We start from the raw sequence: 20,444 nt of genomic DNA on the forward strand, positions 1-20,444 counted from the left end.
AATTCATAAATTAATAAAATATTTTTACAATACCTTTCCGTATAACGAATTTTTTACGCAAATTCAATGCTCGCTTGTGATTGGTAAATTTTTAACGGTAGCGCCATATTGATGGCGTTGGTAGCTGAAATTAGAATCTTGATGTTGGTCAACATGAAATTGCTAACTTCATGTCATACTACAGCTGGGCGCCAGCTGATAGAAAATTGAGCGAGAAAAGTCAATAAAGGTGCGCTATTTCTGTATTGATAACGTGGCGGAGTAGTAAGATTGCAAGAATATGTTACAATAACAGGTGAATCTGACCTATTTATGATAAATCGAGATGGCTGCACAAAATATTGCGGTCAAATTGTGCGGAGTGCTTCAGGCCCAGTCTGAGGAAGGTAGGTACTATGATTTAGCAATGTCCTTTCTGTTTTAATATGTTTCTGATTTGCTAAGGATGCTGAAACCTCTTTACAGAAGTAACTGCACACGAGTGGCGGTTATTAGGGCAGGAGCAGGATGGATCTCAAGTGTTGACATGGATCTCTAAAGATAACCACGATAAAGAAGTATTGAACATCGGCGTGTATACAAACAAAACCAAAACATTGAGTGTTCTTCATATGTTCGATGAGAAACTGAATATCGTGCAGGCGTCAGTGAATGCTACTCGAAGCTTGTTGGTTTATGTGGTCAAGTTATTGCCTGAGGATGACAATGACATCAAGGAACCATTGTACTGCCCATATTTGATTTGTCTCTTGAATGAAAAAGATAGAGTACCAGTAGAAGTCGAGGAGAGCTCTACTAAACAGATTATGGTCCAGTATGTGTATGGGAAAAGCAATAAATACAGCCCGGGCATTAGAAATGATAGATTTCTGTTATTCAAACATCTTGAATGTAAGTATTTTATATTCTCTAGTTATTCTTCATATTACATGATTAATTTGTGGTTGACTCTCTGCCAGTCCATACCATCGAGCATTAAGTCCACCACAGTGCATTGTATGTATGTGTGCTAAAAGTTTAAATAAATAAATAAATTCTACTATAAATTTGTATTTTCTTAAAGGTATTAAGATTTACCGGAGCCCAATGTTCCTGAATGAATGTGATGATGGCACAGAAAAGTGGGGTTTTGATGGCATTTATACAGAACCTGAGAAGATTGTCAAGGTTTTTTCTTGGGCACAGTGGGATTGTGTTAATCAGGTAACTAATACTTCAAGAACTATACAGACATGTTAGATAATTATCTACAATCCTTGATGATGTTTTTGTGGTATTATTATTAAAAAGGATTTGTTTAGAATTCAATTACTTTGTTACTAAAATTTTCACTTCAGCTGGCACAGAAACAGAAAATAAATTTGGTACTTCTGCAAATTGTAATACATTTATTATTTATCCTAACTTTATTTTCTGTGCTAATATTCACAGGTTCTCTACTACATCCACTACCGACAGCCTTCCCAGAGCTTTGCTGAGGGCGAAGAAGTGAAGTCACCATCAGAAATGACTCCAACTCTGTCAGCATTGCAATTTCATGCTGATTTGCCACATGAGACTGTTGTATGTATTAGAACTATTTTAATTTCATTTACATTTATTTTTAAAATTAACTTATTAATATCTTATCTTAGGGTGTCCCCTAAACAACTAATATTTTATATGAAACATATTTTGAGCCCTATGCCTATTGTTTTTAGCTTGACATTCCTTCCAGCCTCCCGTCCATGAACTGCACATTCTATTTTGATCACTATGCCTATAGTTTTTAGCTGAACATTCCCTTGAGTCTCCCCCACGTGCCGAGCTCGAGCGAGGGCGCGGCGTGCGGCGCTTACGAAGGTTCATCCAATTTTGATCCTTAAGCCTATTGTTTTTAGTTGAATATTCCCTTGAGCCTCCGGTCCATGAACTGCACATTCTATTTTGAGCCCTATGCCTATTGTTTTTAGCTGAACATTCCCCTGAGCCTGCCGCACGTGCCGAGCTCGAGCGAGGGCGCGGCCTGCGGCGCTTACGAAGGTTCATCCAATTTTGATCTCTATGCCAGAGGGCCAACCCTATTTTGTGATCTGAGCCTAAGTTTTTAGCTGGCCAATGGTCACTATTTTGAGCCCTATGCCTATTGTTTTTAGCTGAACATTCCCCTGAGCCTGCCGCACGTGCCAAGCTCGAGCGAGGGCGCGGCGTGCGGCGCTTACGAAGGTTCATACAAATTTTAGTCCTATGCTAGAGGGCCAACCCTATTTTGTGACCTGTGCCTATATTTTTAGCTGGCCAATGGTCACTCTATTTTGAGCCCTATGCCTATTGTTTTTAGCTGAACATTCCCTTGAGTCTCCCCCACGTGCCGAGCTCGAGCGAGAGCGCGGCGTGCGGCGCTTACGAAGGTTCATCCAATTTTGAGTCCTATGCTAGAGGGCCAACCCTATTTTGTGATCTGAGCCTATGTTTTTAGCTGGCCAATGGTCACTCTATTTTGAGCCCTATGTCTATTGTTTTTAGCTGAATATTCCCCTGAGCCTGCCGCACGTGCCGAGCTCGAGTGAGGGCGCGGCGTGCGGCGCGTACGAAGACGATCCCGTCCCGCTGCGCGTGCACGACTGCAGCCTCGACCTGCAGATACTGTGCGACCAGCGCGGCGTGCTGTGCATATGCCACCACTACCTGTATAAGGTGAGAGAGCTCGTTTTCACCATCAATTCCAAATTTTTAAGTGCACATAACAGGAATTTTGTTTTCATAGGGGTTGCTTAAAAATTAGGAATTGATGATGAAAAAGGGCACTAGACTATCTATTACAGCAGTGTTCCGCTAACTTTGTCTTCAAGGTACATCTAGGAAAACGAAACTTTTTGCGTACACCACACATGAAAAGTCAATTTTTAAGTAATTACCTTTTTTAGTCTTACCCTTACCTACTTACCCTTCGTTCGTTCGTTCGTTTCAGCCAAATGACGTCCACTGCTGGACAAAGGCATCCTCCAAGGTTTTCCACAATTCACGGTCCTGCGCTGCCCGCATCCAGGCTCTTCCCGCGACCTTTACCAGATCGTCGGTCCACCTAGTAGGAGGCCTGCCTACTTACCCTTACCTAAGATAAACTTATTTTTCTGAGGAACATTATTTAATGACCACGGTACACCCGTTGTGGAACACTATATTACAGGTTTACCAAGACTTGTACGAAGGCCTGGTTCAGACACAGCGATAATCGCGCGGTGCTGGCTGCAGTTCTCGAATATTTGCATCAAACCGTAACCGCACGCTTACCGCCTCATTGCCTCACCAATGATAACCACCAAGAAATCACGCGGCTGTTTGAACCAGGAGTAATACAGGTTGTGAATACAGTCGGGCTATTGTCTCTTTCATTGTACTCTAAAGCTTCAACGACATCAACGTGTGCAGATCGCCATCGCCGGCGCGATCAAAAGCCGATGACAGGTCGTGCGACCTATGACAGTTCACGCGACTTGTCATTGGCCTTTGATCGCGCCGGCTAGGTGGAGGAGGAGGCGATCTGCATGCGTTGGTGTGGTTGAAGCATAAGGCTGGGCTGCACCATCTTACTTTAACTTTAACGAACGTTAAAAGTATGTCAAATTCCATACAAAAAACACCAGTTTTGGTAATAATCACGGCTAAAATAAGAAGCTGCAATTCAGCGTAAAAATATATTTTTATTCTAGCCACTAGACGACTCCACGACATCCTTGGTGCTGGAAGACAGCGCTGATCTCAAAGACTCTGGAGTCAACTTCGCGTACTCAATAACGTTGCTGCAACACGGCTGCGTGGTGCATAGTGTCGTGCCCGACCTCCCCTGGGCGCGGGCCAAGTCGCTGCGGCCTTCGTACACTCTTTACGCTGGTGAGTCCATCCATCCCTAGTGTTGGAAGATAGCGCTAACCTTAAAGACTCTGGGACTCTGGGGTCAAATTTGCGTACTCTATAACGTTGACTGACCCTTGGACTGCTCCGAAAAACTTAACCGAATTTTCGAATCTTGCTATCCATCTCAACTCAAGCGAGATGCCAGCATAGACCCTAAAGTACGTAAACAATACTGAGTGACTAATGTCCGTTTTCACCATCTATCCCTAAATTTTAAGTGACCCCTATGAAAATAAAATGCCTGTTATGTGTTACCATAGGGGTCAATTTAAAATTAGGGATTGATGGTGAAAACGAGCATTTGCGTAAACTGATTGCGAATTATGTCAACGACAGTAGCGATTAGCATTGCTGTAATTTAAGTATAAGATTTTATAAGATTCTACAGAAATATATTTTTTGACAGATAACCACCTCCTAGTCAACATCCCAATGCTGTTCACCCATCTAATCGACATCAGTCTGTACCACGAGCCATGCTGCCACATCGTGCTTCCCTTAGAAGAGACAGAAGGCGGCCCATCCCTTGGACCCCTGCTGGGCTGGGGACCCCATGCTATGGTGGATCTGAAGACGCTGGACGTGGTCACCATGACTGTCCAGGAGAAGGACTTAGCAGCCACGTTCAAGAGTGCCACGGTGGTTGAGAATAAGCTGGCGATCATGCATTATTTGATCCTGCATGAGGGCAACTTTGAATTGGCTGAAGAGGTATGTTTCATTTCTAGATAGATTTTTAAATATGTGTATTTGTTTTTCTAGGATGTAACAAATTATAGCTATTTTATTAAATTTTATTGTAAGAAAGTCAAATTAAAAGTTTATTTAAAATTATTTGGTAAAATATCAAAATACATATTTGGCACACTGTCGACAAGAGTGTGGCGAGGTACTGTGCGACAACCCTCAGATTAGACTACGAGTATGAGATTGTCAATCCAATTTTGTTCTGACTTATTTCGTTGCGGGTCCTTATGATATCTTTCTCCGTGACAATCGCCTCTCGGTAGACAAACTTGGCCTTCATTGGTTGGGAGTTTTGGTGGGCAGTTATGCTGTAGGTCTTGGCTATACAGGAGTTGTAGCAGTGTGAACGAGAGGTGGGATTGTTAATATATCGTTGTAGTGGTGTGGGAAGAGAAGGTAATCAATCTGGTATCTTATTCATAATATTGTTGTTGCCAGCTGATCTCGTGGATGTGCGTGAACCAACGCGTGGGTCCGGGTTTGGAGCGCGTGTTACAAGAGTTCCTGGTCGCCGGTGCCTTCGCGCTCACGCGGCGCACGCTGCCCGCGTCTGCTCTACCACTCATGCGTATGCTGCCTTACACGCTGCACGCCAACTTCGCTGACGTCAAGGTTCGTTACGGTGTGACTGTGTTCCTAGCAGCTGACTATTGTTGTGTGTGAACCAACGCGTGGGCCCGGGCTTAGAGCGCGTGTTACAAGAGTTCCTTGTAGCCGGCGCCTTCGCGCTCACGCGGCGCACGCTGCCCGCGTCCGCGCTGCCACTCATGCGCATGCTGCCTTACACGCTGCACGCCAACTTCGCTGACGTCAAGGTTCGTTACTGTGTGAATTTGTTCCTAGCAGCTGACTAGGGTTGTATGTGAACCAACGCATTGGTCCGGGCTTGGAGCGCGTATTACAAGAGTTCCTTGTAGCCGGCGCCTTCGCGCTCACGCGCCGCACGCTGCCCGCGTCCGCGCTGCCGCTCATGCGCATGCTGCCTTACACGCTGCACGCCAACTTCGCCGACGTCAAGGTTTGTTACTGTGTGACTGTGTTCCTAGCAGCTGACTAGGGTTGTATGTGAGCCAGTGTGTGGGCCCGGGCTTAGAGCGCGTGCTGCAAGAGTTCCTGGTAGCCGGTGCCTTCGCGCTCACGCGGCGCACGCTGCCCGCGTCCGCGCTGCCGCTCATGCGTATGCTGCCTTACACGCTGCACGCCAACTTCGCCGACGTCAAGGTTCGTTACTGTGTGAATGTGTCCCTAGCAGCTGACTAGGGTTGTGTGTGAACCAACGCATTGGTCGGGGCTTGGAGCGCGTGTTAAGGTAGCATTCGGATCAAGACGACCGCGACGCGAGACCGCGACTCGAGACCGCGACCGGCGACCGCGACCCACTGCTTTATATGAATTAAGGCCGGGTAGCAGAGAAAATGGCGAAAATGAGGTTTTCATTTTTCATTTTTGAGGTACTAAACAGTAAAATTAAAGGCTAAGATTTTTATTGGGCATAGTTGAGGATATTTTCTAGGGCTATTAACGGATGGAAACACGATTTGATGAAGTTGACTCGATAGAATAAATTCCCAAAGTTACCTCTATTCGTTTTCTATTTATGGTTTTATTTTTAAAATAAGCGATTTGAGATTCTATATCTTTTACTAAACTAAAGTTCAGAAATAACTTGAGGGCTTTTAACGGATGAAATTTTTATATTGCGTCTTATTTAGTTACTATGTTAAAAAATGTGGAAAAAATCGTCCATGACGGCTTGGACAATCTCAATCAGTCGCGCGGTGGCGCTTACGGAGGATGGACGCGTGTCAGTTTTTTGGCCGTGACAGTTCGCGATTTGTCAATATTTTTGACAATGATGACTTTGATGAGTCACAGTATAATAATATCAGTGTTACTGGAGAAAGCTTAAATTTTTGATAATTAAAAATTATCAATTTTGTCTACCTATTGAAATTTAAATCGTTCGCATCCTTTTAAACGAAGACTCTACTCATGATACATAGTACATTCCTCAAATATGAGACAAAACCAATGAGTTAAAATTACATTTTAATAGTACCTACATACAATCGTCTTACACTCTTTAGAAGAGCACACTGACACAAATAAATAATAAAAAATACTGTCTAAGGTCTGTAGCTAAAGGTCTAAGCTGTAGGATAGAAGAATCTTCTAGCCAAAAAGATGGCAGATGCAGCAGATGTCAACGGATTTAAAACTGGAGTTCATGTGACTCCTTGTAGACTTGAGTGTCTAGAGCGTCCCTTCCTCCACCGTGCGTAAGAATGTTTGAAAAATACTGTCTAAGGTCTGTAGCTAAAGGTCTAAGCTGCAAGATAGAAGAATCTTCTAGCCAAAAAGATGGCAGATGCAGCAGATGTCAACGGATTTAAAACTTGGAGTTCATATGACTCCTTCTAGACTTGAGTCTCTAGAGCGTCTCTTCCTCCACCATGCGTAAAAGTTTTCCAAAAATACTGTCTGAGGTCTGTAATAAAAGTCTAAACTGCAAGATAGAAGAATCTTTTAGCCAAAAACATGTCAGATGCAGCATATATCAACGGATTTAAGACTGGACTGGCACCACCTTGCAATGTCATCCTCTCATTGTTATCTGTAATGTAAATTATTTTTAAACTGTATTTAAAAAATAAAATGTTCGTTTTATTATTTCAATAATCTGACCTCTCAACTCAACTACACTACACAAACACCTTTGTTCGCAACTGTACTGACGAAACCTCGATATTATACCGTTCATTTAAGATGGCAAGCTTTTTGCTGCGGTAATGCACTCCAGGTAACCGTGTGTGATGCTTATTGCTCATAGTGATTTTCGATACAGAGCCCCGTACATACGTTATACATAAATTATGGAAAGAAAACACCCAGACCAATACAAACAAAAATGTATGCAATTTTAGTATGATATTTTTATTTATTAATAAACAAAAAGACTGAACAAAATTGATGCGTGTACTGATTAATGTAATTAACCACATGCAAAGCTTTGTGAATTGCAACAACTATAATTTATTATCCAAGCTCTAAATAATCGCTACTACGAGTAACTGATCATAAAATGTTTTTCCAATCGCTCAAGCTCCCGAGGATCTACCGATAGGTCGGGTGACGTAATCTTGAAATTCTTTTAGCCGGCGCGGAACTTCCGGAAGGTCGGGTGACGCCACGCCTCTTTGAACCGTGTTTACTTTGGCAGTTATATTCTATATTAAAATTTATTCGATTCTAAAATATATTCCCAAAAATTTTGAAAGTTGTTTTAATTTGTATCACTTGGATATGATTTGTATTAGAAAGTGCTGTGAGTGTGACGCTTGAACGGAAGGAAGTCAACCTAACCTAACCAACTGCGTATTTCTATACTGTGTAGCCGCGAGAGCTCTTTGGCGCGCTGTCTTCGGCGAATTATTGCGCGCGCAGATTTTGACAGCGCGAAATACCTACTTTAGCAGAAATACCAAGCCTTAATAGGAAGTGCTGACGGATGCAAGCGACCGAGTCGCGCGACGAGTGGGCGTGGCCTGCCGGCTACTTGCGTCGCGCGACTCGGTCGCTCACAAGGCAGTGCCGTGGCGCGACAGATGCAAAATGGCCGTGTTTTCTTCGCACGAAGACGAAATTTTAATAGAATTAGTAAGTAAAAACGCACCTGTATTCGATACGAGACTTCAAGCTTTTAAAGATAGACAATATTTGGGAAAAAATTGGAAAAGCATTAAATAAAACAAGTAAGTTCAAATGATACATATTTTTATTAGAAAAGGTACTTATTTTTATTGTTTACAGATAGGTACTATTTTACTTTAACTGCAAACATACTGAGTTTCGTATGGGTCGCACGACTCGTGTCGCGAAGATTCGTAAGTAGCTGTCGCCCTGCGACCTGCGACCGGTCGCCGGTCGTGGTCTCGAGTCGCGGTCTCGCGTCGCGGTCGTCTTGATCCGAATGCTATCTTTAACAAGAGTTCCTTGTAGCCGGCGCCTTCGCGCTCACGCTGCCCGCGTCTGCGCTGCCACTCATGCGTATGCTGCCTTACACGCTGCACGCCAACTTCGCCGACATCAAGGTTTGTGACTGTGTGACTGTGTTCCTAGCAGCTGACTATTGTTGTGTGTGAACCAACGCGTGGGCCCAGGCTTAGAGCGCGTAGTGCAAGAGTTCCTTGTAGCCGGCGCCTTCGCGCTCACGCTGCCCGCGTCTGCTCTGCCGCTCATGCGCATGCTGCCTTACACGCTGCACGCCAACTTCGCTGACGTCAAGGTTCGTTACTGTGTGACTGTGTTCCTAGCAGCTGACTAGGGTTGTGTGTGAACCAGCACATTAGTCGGAGCTTGGAGCGCGTGTTACAAGAGTTCCTTGTAGCCGGTGCCTTCGCGCTCACGCGGCGCACGCTACCTGCGTCCGCGCTACCGCTCATGCGCATGCTGCCTTACACGCTGCACGCCAACTTCGCCGACGTCAAGGTTCGTTACTGTGTGACTGTGTTCCTAGCAGCTGACTATTGTTGTGTGTGAACCAATGCGTGGGCCCAGGCTTAGAGCGCGTAGTGCAAGAGTTTCTGGTAGCCGGCGCCTTCGCGCTCACGCGGCGCACGCTGCCCGCGTCTGCTTTGCCGCTCATGCGCATGCTGCCTTACACGCTGCACGCCAACTTCGCTGACGTCAAGGTTTGTTACTGTGTGACTGTGTTCATAGCAGCTGACTATTGTTGTGTGTGAACCAGCGCATTGGTCCGGGCTTGGAGCGCGTGTTACAAGAGTTCCTTGTAGCCGGCGTCTTCGCGCTCACGCGGCGCACGCTGCCCGCGTCCGCGCTGCCGCTCATGCGCATGCTGCCTTATACGCTGCACGCCAACTTCGCTGACGTCAAGGTTCGTTACTGTGTGACTGTGTTCCTAGCAGCTGACTATTGTTGTGTGTGAACCAACGCGTGGGTCCGGGCTTAGAGCGCGTGTTACAAGAGTTCCTTGTAGCCGGCGCCTTCGCGCTCACGCGGCGCACGCTGCCCGCGTCTGCTCTGCCACTCATGCGTATGCTGCCTTACACGCTGCACGCCAACTTCGCCGACGTCAAGGTCCGTTTTTCTTGTTATTATAATAATAATAATGTTTTTTTTTTAATTTAATATATCCAGAGTTACAAAAATATTGCCTCTGGTAATCCTCCATTTGTCTTTGTCTTGACAACTGGGTACGAAATCTTAAAGTGTTGAAACATCTAAAAGATCTCATTATGTTGACCAATAGTGTTGTGTTGTGGAGACATCCACACGTTAGCCCCAAAGTTGATCCCAACATTCCTCGTCTAGCGTGCAAATCTAGAAAATAGCTTATCATAACGTTGGAGCCAATACTACTAATTTCTAAATTCACACATAGGACGAATGGGACCAACGTTAGAGCCAACTTGTGATGCCGGCTTCAGCAGTCATAAAAACAAATGAAGATCATGATTTATTTTTTATATTTCTCTAGGTTGGCAGCACAGTAGTGTCGGTGAGCCAGGAGAAGCTGTGGAGCGGCGCGGCCGTGGTGCTGGCTCCTCGACAGCGCGTGCTGCAGTTCGCGGAAGATGTTTGGACACGCGTGTGGGCCGCGCTGCACGCGCCGCCGCCGCCGCGTCTTGCGCCCGCGCAAGTGTTGGAGAAACTGCGTGTGAGCCTGCACTGCTACCAGGTCAGTACCAATAGTCTTAGTACTTCAAGCTATGTAGTTGTTATTCTACTTCACACTAGTCGGAGAGTGTACGGAGGACGTCTGGACGCGCGTGTGGGCCGCCGCCGCCGCGCCTTGCGCCCGCTCAAGTGCTGGAGAAACTACGCGTGAGCCTGTACTGCTACCAGGTCATTGCTTCAAGTTAAACTACAGCTTATGTAGAGTTTATAGATGCTACTTTACACTGTCAGTGAGTATACTAAGGACGTGTAGACGCGCGTGTGGGCCGCGCTGCATGCGCCCGCACAGGTGCTGGAGAAACTGCGTGTTAGCCTGCACTGCTATCAGGTAAGCACTAATTTTATTGAGCGTACTTCAAGATAAACGGCAGTTTACATAGTGATATTAAGGAAATTTCACAATTTATTGAGTAATGATTATAGCCAGCTTATAGCAGTCCACAGCTGGACTTATACTACTTTAGTTTGTTTTCAACTTACCGCATCCATCCAGCGTCTATTAGCTACCTTTCGCAAGTCGTTACACCAACTATAACGTTTTTCACCGCCCTTGCCAAGTTATTCAACAAATTATCATCTAGGTAAAATCCGCGGGAAGAGTGGGCAGTGCACTATACCGCAATCACATAACCACCTTACGACTACTTTTTTAAAAAGTTTTGACGATCTGGTGAAGGTCGCGGGAGGTGCCTGGATGCGAGCGGCGCAGGACCGGTCTTTGTGGAAATCCTTGGGGCTCCTGTTCAGAAGTGGACGTCTTTCGGCTGAAACGAACGAGCCTGTTGCTTGCAGCCAGAGGCCGTATCGCGGTGCAGTACGCCTATCGGCATCACTGATTTCTGTAGCCCGCTTTAAAAAGCATCTTAATGATGATGACTTTGCAATGAGGGCTATCGTTTTAGCGCTCACCAGTTAGCGCCACTGTAGAGTAAGGTCCTGTTACTTGCTAGTAGCGAAGACAGTGGCACCAACTGGTGAGCGCGAAAGTGGTAGGAGGACTATCGCATTTGCACTCATCAAGATGGCGCCACTGTAGAGTAAGGTCCTGTCAATCGCCAGGGGTGCCAACTGTTATGTATAAAAACGATAGCCCTCATTGCTTGCAGCCAGAGCCCGTATCGCTGTGCAACACGCCTTTGTGGAAATCCTTGGAGGCCCTTGTCCAGCAATGGACGTCTTTTGGCTGAAACGAACGAACGATTCTGTTACTTGCAGCCAGAGGCCGTATCGTGGAGCAGCACGGCTATCGGCATCACTGATTTCTGCAGTCCGCTTTAAAAAGCATCTCAATGATGATGAATTTACCATTACTTGCAGCCAGAGGCGGTCTCCCGCTGCAGCACGCCGCTGTCGCCGAGCGGCGCGGGCGGCGCGACCCGTTGAACTACTATTGATCTTGAATTTGCAATAATACCTATGTGCCGCCACCAATCGACTGACGTACTTTTTAAAACTGAAAACGAGACTCTCCCATAGATTTTGTATGGCAGTAATGATCTCACTGGCTAGCAGTGAGTTCATTATTTTGTCAACTCAAACTACTTTTTTCAATTACAATGCAATCAAAAATCTTAATTTACAGGTAATATTCGTTCGTTCGTCCGTTACAGCCGAAAGACGTCCACTGCTGGACATAGGTCTCCCTCAAGGATTTCCACAAAGACCGGTCCAACTCGGTACCACAGGTCGGTCCGACAGGTAATGTAAAATTAATTAAGCTTTTAAGAACAGAAAGAAGTGTCTTTTTAAAAAGTTGTGATTTCGAATTATTGGGGAATGGTGTCAAATAGTCTGTTGCTTGCAGCCAGACGCCGTATCGCGGCGCGGTGCAGCACGTATATCAGCATTTCTGTAGCCCACTTTAGAATAGCTTTGAATTATTTGCAGCCAGAGGCCGTCTCCCGCTGCAGCACGCCGCCGAGCGGCGCGGGCGGCGCAATGGGCGCGGCGCAGGACCTGCTGCCGTTCTTTGGCACCTCAATGATGATGTATTTGCAATTGATCGCTTGCAGCCAGAGCCCGTATCGCTGTGCAACACGCCTTTGTGGAAATCCTTGGAGGCGCTTGTCCAGCAGTGGACGTCTTTTGGCTGAAACGAAACGAACGAGGATGAATTTGCAATAGACAATTTGACACCATTCCCCAATAATTCGAAATCACAACTTTTCTAAAAATACACTTCATTCTGGTCTTAAAAACTTAATTAATTTTAAATTACCTGTAAATTACGATTTTAGGTCGCATTGTAATTGAAAAAAGTAGTTTAATTGAGTTGACAATAGTAACGTCACTTGCTCGTAGTGCCATACAAAATCTATGGGAGAGTTTCGTTTTGACAGTTTTAAAAAGTACGTCAATTGATTGGTGGTGTCAACATATTACTTGCAGCCAGAGGCCGTCTCTCGCTGCAGCACGCCGCTGTCGCCGAGCGGCGCGGGCGGCGCAATAGGCGCGGGCGCGGGCGGGTGGGCGCGGCGCGCGTCGGCGTCGGCGCAGGACCTGCTGCCATTCTTTGGCACCTCAATGATGATGACTTTCCAATGAGGGCTATCGTTTTAGCGCTCACCAGTTAGCGCCACTGTAGAGTAAGGTCCTGTCACTTGCTAGTAGCGAAGACAGTGGCACCAACTGGTGAGCGCGAAAGTGGTAGGAGGACTATCGCATTTGCACTCATCAAGATGACGCCACTGTAGAGTAAGGTCCTGTCAATCGCCAGGGGCGCCAACTGTTAAGTATAAAAACGATAGCCCTCATTGCTTGCAGCCAGAGCCCGTATCACTGTGCAACACGCCTTTGTGGAAATCCTTGGAGGCTCTTGTCCAGCAGTGGACGTCTTTTGGCTGAAACGAACGAACGAACGATTCTGTTACTTGCAGCCAGAGGCCGTCTCCCGCTGCAGCAAGCCGCTGTCGCCGAGCGGCGCGGGCGGGTGGGCGCGGCGCGCGTCGGTGTCGGCGCAGGACTTGCTGCCTTTCTTTGGCATCTCAATGATGATTGCAATATACTTACAGCCAGAGCCCGTATCGCACTGCGTTCATCACTGATTTCTGTAGCCTGCTTTGGAATGATACCATTGATGTTGAATTTGCAATATGCTTGCAGCCAGAGGCCGTCTCCCGCTGCAGTACGCCGCTGTCGCCGAGTGGCGCTGGCGGCGCAATCGGCGCGGGCGCGGGCGGGTGGGCGCGGCGCGCGTCGGCGTCGGCGCAGGACCTGCTGCCGTTCTTCGAGCTGGACGTCTGCACTGCGAGTAGACAGGAGCATGTTATAGCCGCGGTGAGGATAGTTCTATTGTTGTTTGATTTTGAGATTTTAAACTTTTTTTTCATGTGTACTTATCCTGTTTCTCCAATTTAGATTATCGAGGATTGAACTCAACCTCATCACTTAACTTGCAGGCTTATCTTTACCTTTACATTACTTTAAAATTATGTCACAAAGTTGAATTTATAGTACCGTAACACGCGGCTTAGAATCTGCGCAAGGTGAGCGTCCACCTATAATGCGCTTGACAGCAGTTGCTTAATATTTAGAGAAGCTTGCACGCGATGAACGAGCGTTGAGAATCCGCACAACTGGAAACATCTCGCGCATTCCATATTCACACGTTATGGGCCTTAGCCAATCAATATAATGTTAACTTTATTCCTTACGGCATAGAACCTGCACGAGGTTAGTGTCTACTTGATAATGACGACCGCAGGGGTGGCGTGGAGAGCGGTGTGGAAGTACGCAGTTGCCAAGCCTTGGACAGTCGCGTATTTTGACACATCTTACACGATTAAGCTACCTACGCCAGCAATTATGAACCTTATTCCTCGGGCATAGTACCTGCGCGAAGTAAGCGTGCACCTCATACATACGCTCGTCGACGGCGGGCAAGGGCGGTCTCTAATGACTTTAGCTACAATCAATTATGAACCTTATTCCCCGGGCATAGAACCTGCGCGAGGTGAGCGTGCACCTGATGCGGTCCGCGGGCGCGGGCGCGGGCGGCGTGGAGAGCATCTCGCGCAGTCATGTTCACACGTTCTATGTCTTACATGTCCATTCAATTATGAGCCTTATTCCTCGCGGCATAAAACCTGCTCGGGGAGAGCGGCGTGCACGCACTCTGATTACTTAGCCTTTAGCTACAATCAATTATCGACCTTATTCCTCACGGCATAGAACCTGCGCGAGGTGAGCGTGCACCTGATGCGGTCCGCGGGCGCGGGCGCAGGCGGCGCAACTGAACGCGTCTCGGGCGACCCCTTATTACTTAAGCAATCAATTATCAACCTTATTCCTCGGGCATAGGACGCTCTCTGTTTAGCCTTGGTAGCTAAAAAGCTGCAATCAATTATCGACCTTATTCCTCGGGCATAGAACCTGCGCGAAGTAAGCGTGCACCTGATGCGGTCCGCGGGCGCGGGCGCGGGCGGCGTGGAGAGCGGCGTGCACGCGGTGGCCACGCGCTGGGCGGCGGCGCAGCTGGACGCGTCGCGGTCGTTGTGCCGTGCCTTGTGCCGCGCGGTGGCAGCGACGCCGGCTTCCAACCAGCAAAGAGGATTCACTTTCATGTACTTATCGCGTGGTATAAGGCTGGCAACGTATTTTTTTTTTATTCCCTTCGTTCCTTCTGGAACAGGCTAAGGTCAGAGACCATGCTGCCTAGTCATCAGTAATCTTCTTATTTTTTTCATTTCCAGGGTAGCTGCATTATTATCATAGAGGAATTAACGACAGGAGTAGAACTGACAGGCAATCCCCTCTAGCAATGTACCTAGTTAGACCAGTGGTCTAACTAGTTTATAAAAACTAGTTGCAGCGCCACCAATGACATATTCCAAATGCTGGCAACGTCTCACTCAAGTCATTTTATTTCTTCTTCTTCTTCTTTTGTTCATGGCGATGAACTTGTGCCTTTTCGCCACTGTTCCGCCAATGTCACGTGAATTTTTATTTTTGCAAGTAGGCTTTTCAGCACTTACACGAGCCCAGTATTAACCCTACCACTGCTTCGGGACAATAAATGGGTCAGTGCTGAGAAGAAGTATCCTTTACACGTCCCAAATATAGCTTGCCATAACACCAATTTGGGGCAACATATCGGATAGCCTAGCCTAGAAGAAGTGGCAGAAAAAAACCACCTTTGTTAGCCTAAGCAGTAGTAAATGTATGAACTGCTGCTGGGATGAAACTTTTTTTCTTAAAAACATTCTTTCAAGGAACTTGAAAACAAGGGCCAATAACAAGTCCTTCAGAAAACAATTATAGTAAAGTTTTTGAGATATTATAAATATTTTTTAAATAAATATAAATACGTTGCCAACCTCTTGACTACGTTTAGGGCTAGTGTTTGGTCGCTTCTTGTGTCGTGGTTTTATTTTCGTTTTGTTTGGTTTTAGCTGTTGGTGTTTTACTATGGGTTTCAGTTGTTTTTGGTTTATTTGCAGGTTTTGTCTTTTGTGGTTTTTGTTTTTGGGCTTTTTACACGCAGATATTCTTTCATATCTACACGCATTTTTATAATACTTTTTGGAGGTTATTAGTTTTAATTTTTGCACCGAAAACATTCTCATATCTACATTAGAAAGATTATACCAAAGCTCTGCCATTTACTTAAGTGTACATTTTAAATTGTGTTTTAATTGGGCTTAATGGTTGACACCGGCATTCCACCTCACTCCCACAAATACTGGTTGAATCACAGCTTACGGTTTGGGGGTTGGGGTTCCCTATATCGAAGTCCCATTAAACTTCATCCATTTTTAGAAAGACATAGAATTTTCGCATTTTTTAAAAGAGATTTTTATCTGAAGAGTTACGATACTTTGTTTGTATAGGTACGGTGAAAGTAAACAGCTTTTAATAAAGTAAATCATCTATCGTTTGCGATCAAAAAGCATCGTATCTTTTTAACTCTAAGCCTCTTCAAGTTTAATTATTTTGAAATAACTATCTCTTTCTTTGCTTGATCGAGCAAGATAGATTCGTTATCCGTATTACAGGCTATTGCTTAACGAAAGCGATTTTTAGCGTGTCTGAACATTGTTGCTGTAATTCGTCAAATCCCCAAATGAAACCCCTTTAAGACCATTTGGTACTTTAAGATCATTTAACTTTCCCAATTCAAAGAAGCCTCTAGTAATTAGTTTAATTTATCAGTTACACCTCTCCATTCCAGTGACGAGATGGAACCGAGCCACGCGTTCATAGTGTTCAAAGTGCTCGAGCAGTACTATTTAGCAGCTGACTCGCTAGCCTTCCCGCTGCCGCAGGGCTTCAGTTCTTTCTTCACGTACCTGGGCTACCGCACGCTGCCCTTCCACGCGTTCGTCATGTACGTGCATCGGAACGTATTCGAGCTGCAAATTGACGTCATGAAGGCTATTATTGCTTGTAAGTACCAGTTTCGATTTATTTACTTATGTTTAGGTCATGTATTAGAAAATTAGAACTTCTCAAGCGGGACATTTGAGTGTTGTCCGTAAGTGCGAGGTGGGACACACACAGGCCTGTTGGACGAGGGACTATTAGATAATTGGGTCGATTGCAAACTAGGTCTTTGCTCGGAATTGATAACTTGAACTGATTTAGTGTTTATCTTGGTGTCACGTTTATGGCCTGACCTCGGAGGGTCGTCAAAGAGATTTTATTTCTTTCTTGTTTAATGTTCAGGATCCTAATTTTATGTCGTATTATTTAACCAAAAGGGGGTTCAGGAAATATGATCGACATAGAGCCATTCTTAACTGCGGGGGCAGCACAGCCCTATCTAATTTACCAGAGGAAAATGAAGGATTTGGCCTACACTCTTCACGTAAGCTATAAGGGTAGGATGGCTTAACTATTTCAGATTGTTAAAAAGTTTTTTAAACATCTAAGGTCTAGTATACGCTAAATTTATTACTGATTGAATTTCTACGTGATGTCGTCGGTTCACCTTGTGAGTGGTCGTCTCACGCTGCGTTTTCCGGTACGCGGCCTCCACTCCAGAACCTTGCTGCCCCATCGGCCGTCAGTTTTGAGTACTATGTGCCCTGCCCATTGCCACTTGAGCTTGCTAATCCGTCGGGCTATGTTAGCGACTTTAGTTCGCTTACGGCGCTGGACGCAGGCCGCTACCAACCGGGCAACATGGAAAGCATTGGGGGAGGCCTATGTTCAGCAGTGGGCGTCCTATGGCTGAGATGATGATGATGAATTTCTACGGTTTTTTCTGCGATGCTAAAGCTATATCTTTTGTCTCTATTCCAGCCAAAGACGACGACAGCAAAAACTCCGTGAACAACAAGCTGCGCCTAGTGCAATTAGCGGGCGAGGGCCGCGCGCGCCGCGCTCTCGGCGCATGGCCTCATCGCGCTGCCCTCGTGTTACGCGCAAGGGACCATGCCGCTACGCTGCTTAGTGGAGGAGCGCCCGCTGCGAGGGACCCTGCTCGTGCGAGACAGGCCGCTCATACTGGTTAGTACACTTGGCGGTTTTGTAGACGTATCGGGTCCTTTCTAGCTAAAGAAGACAGAACTCCGTGAACAACAAGCTGCGCCTAGTGCAGTTAGCGGGCGAGGGCCGCGCGCGCCGCGCTCTCGGCGCCTGGCCTCATCGCGCTGCCCTCGTGTTACGCGCAAGGGACCATGCCGCTACGCTGCTGAGTGGAGGAGCACCCGCTGCCAGGGATCCTGCGCGTGCGAGGCAAGCCGCTCATACTGGTCAGTACACTTGGCTTTTTTGTAGACGTATCGGGTCCTTTCTAGCTAAAGAAGACAGAACTCCGTGAACAACAAGCTGCGCCTAGTATAGTTGGCAGGCGAGGGCCGCATCGCGCCGCCCTCGTATTGCGCGCGCGAGATCACGCCACCACGCTGCTTAGTGCTGGAGCAACCGCTGCGAGGGAACCTGCGCGTGCGAGGCAGGCTGCGCACACCGGTTAGTACACTTGGCGTTTTCTTAGACTTAGCGAGTGAACAGTGAAGACGATAACAACAAGCTACGTCTAGTACAGTTGGCCGGCGAGGGTTGAGTACTCGGCGCCTGGCCGCATCGCGCCGCTTTAGTACTGCGCGCGCGAGACCATGCCGCTACGTTGCTTAGTGGGGGAGCGCCCGCTGCCAGGGATCCTGCGCGTGCGAGGCAAGCTGCTCACACTGGTTAGTAAGCGAATAAACGGCGTATTTACAGACGGGGCGCTTGTTACATCTAGTGTAGATAGCAGGCGACTGCGCACTCGCGACAATGCCGAACGCGCAGGAACTGTTTCGCCCAACAGGACAGAGGCTTCTCCCAAAGATTTCCACAACTGGTCCTGTGACCGCATCCAGCAACTTCGAACTCCTCCTATATACTTCTGATTTCGTTGCGTGTCTAATGACAACTAAACGTGACCTACACTGGTTGGGTTTTTATTGCCGGTCAAGAAGATATTGATCCTTAGTCTTCTGCAGAAATGCCTTCCTGTGGCAGAAAGGCTCAGTCATCCAACTAAGATGTTGAAAGTAAAACGTAATGTTTCATTTGCAGGAATAGCAGCACTGCCGTCTGGCGAGCGATTATCGCCGCTTGACACATTCCTGGACCTCCTGACTGCCAAAGCGAGCCTCAATGAACTGGACTTCAACCTCATCATCGAGGCGACCCTAGCGCTGGTCCAACAAGAAACTGCTGCATGAAGAATCTATAGCATTACATAATAATCTCCACTCTTGCCATATCTTAAAACATTCCAGTACAATTACGTCGTAGGATTTTTGTGAAGTTTAAACCAAAACGTTATTTATTCATTTTATGTACTTAGTTAGGATAATAGCATAGGATTTAGTGACTGAGGGGGATATTTCAATTGCATGCCAAAATAAAATGCAACGGCGCAGTTACTTATACAGGGTGTTAGGTAAATGGGTATATGAGCCGACACTAGCCCATGTTAACATGGTCATATAAATGGTATGGCGAAGTCAGAAAATTGATATCTTCATTTTAATTATTTTATTTTTCATACAAATCGGATTTTATAAAAATTATTTTGTATGAAAATTAAAAAAAATAAAATGATGATATCAAATTTCTGACTTCACCATACCATTTATATGCCCATGTTAACATGGGCTAGTGTCGGCTCATATACCCATTTACCTAACACCCTGTAGATACCCAATCCTTCATTTCAGTTTTATTAGTAGCTAAGGTGTAGTGAAACCTGGCTATGCAGGATTTGTAGTAGTGGTCATTATTTTTGCTATGTGTAGTCCAGTCAAATTAGACATGAACCCTGCATTAATTCGCATACAGCTGAAAATTGGTACGAATGTTCGGAGCACCATTATGAATTAACTGTGAAAAGTCCCCATCGATCCGACATGTGCTAAAAAAAAAATTCTATGTCAAAGTTAAAAAATACGGGTTTTTGAGATTTTCAGCCAAACGGTAAGTTTTATCACAAAAATATGTATGACAAAGTTTAAGACCATACAATTATCTATCAAAATTGTCTATACACTTTCTCCTAAGAGTCAGCGTTTCTGAGATTCGATGATCCGAAGAGTCAAAAAAGTGTTTTCTTCATAACGGTCTTACACATAAATCCAATGTGATATCGCCTCGTGCCTCGACTCAGCATTGTATTATGATGTGTTGTCGACGTCGAATATAAAATGATCAACCTCAATGTCGTCTGTCATCTTTAATTATCGAAAAATGGGTGCAACTTTGACGAAGGACTGCACCGTGAGTTTCTAAGATACGAAGTTTTCGTGTCTATTAGGTTTAAGAGCTCTTATATGCTCACGTCACTACTCTACTTGTAACTCTATGGTCACTCTTTTAGCCCGGTCGAGTCAGAAAATCCAGGTTATAATAATTCGCATAGAGCTGAAAATTTGTGCGAATGTTGAGAACACCATCCTTAATGAAATGTCAAAAGTCCCCAACGATCAGTCATTTGAAAAAAAAATTTACGAAGTCCAAGTTTTTTGCAATTTTCCGCCAAACAGTAAACTTATCATAAGAAATGATAAGAAATAGTAGTAGATCATAAAATTATCTATTAAAAGTGTCTTTGCCCCTTTTTCCTAAGAGTCACCGTTTATGTGGTAACGATGCAAAAAGTTGAAGAATTCGCATTC

General features: G+C 45.8%; 1 protein-coding gene across 1 annotated transcript; it reads left to right on the forward strand.

The window, feature by feature from the left end:
* The first annotated feature begins 180 nt into the window (after positions 1–180).
* Positions 181–19,465, forward strand: LOC135078911 (protein pigeon). Its single transcript, XM_063973529.1, has 14 exons — positions 181–386; positions 466–891; positions 1,064–1,203; positions 1,432–1,563; positions 2,506–2,676; positions 3,693–3,873; positions 4,304–4,608; positions 5,083–5,256; positions 10,142–10,342; positions 13,444–13,617; positions 14,710–14,903; positions 16,511–16,725; positions 17,584–17,790; positions 18,844–19,465. The coding sequence occupies exons 1-14, from the start codon at positions 326–328 to the stop codon at positions 18,990–18,992; spliced, it is 2,730 nt and encodes a 909-aa protein (XP_063829599.1). The 5' UTR covers positions 181–325; the 3' UTR covers positions 18,993–19,465.
* The last annotated feature ends 979 nt before the right edge of the window (positions 19,466–20,444 follow it).

Source organism: Ostrinia nubilalis, chromosome 1 (genome assembly GCF_963855985.1).
Source record: "Ostrinia nubilalis chromosome 1, ilOstNubi1.1, whole genome shotgun sequence".
NCBI lineage: Eukaryota > Metazoa > Arthropoda > Insecta > Lepidoptera > Crambidae > Ostrinia > Ostrinia nubilalis.

What these genes read in the sequence shown, in the direction of transcription:
- LOC135078911 (XM_063973529.1), top strand. Translation starts at nt 326, where the DNA reads ATGGCTGCACAAAATATTGCGGTCAAATTGTGCGGAGTGCTTCAGGCC. An exon ending in TGAGCCTGCACTGCTACCAG is followed by an intron (nt 10,343 to 13,443) that starts GTCAGTACCAAT and finishes ATATGCTTGCAG; the next exon opens with CCAGAGGCCGTCTCCCGCTG. An exon ending in CATGAAGGCTATTATTGCTT is followed by an intron (nt 16,726 to 17,583) that starts GTAAGTACCAGT and finishes TCTCTATTCCAG; the next exon opens with CCAAAGACGACGACAGCAAA.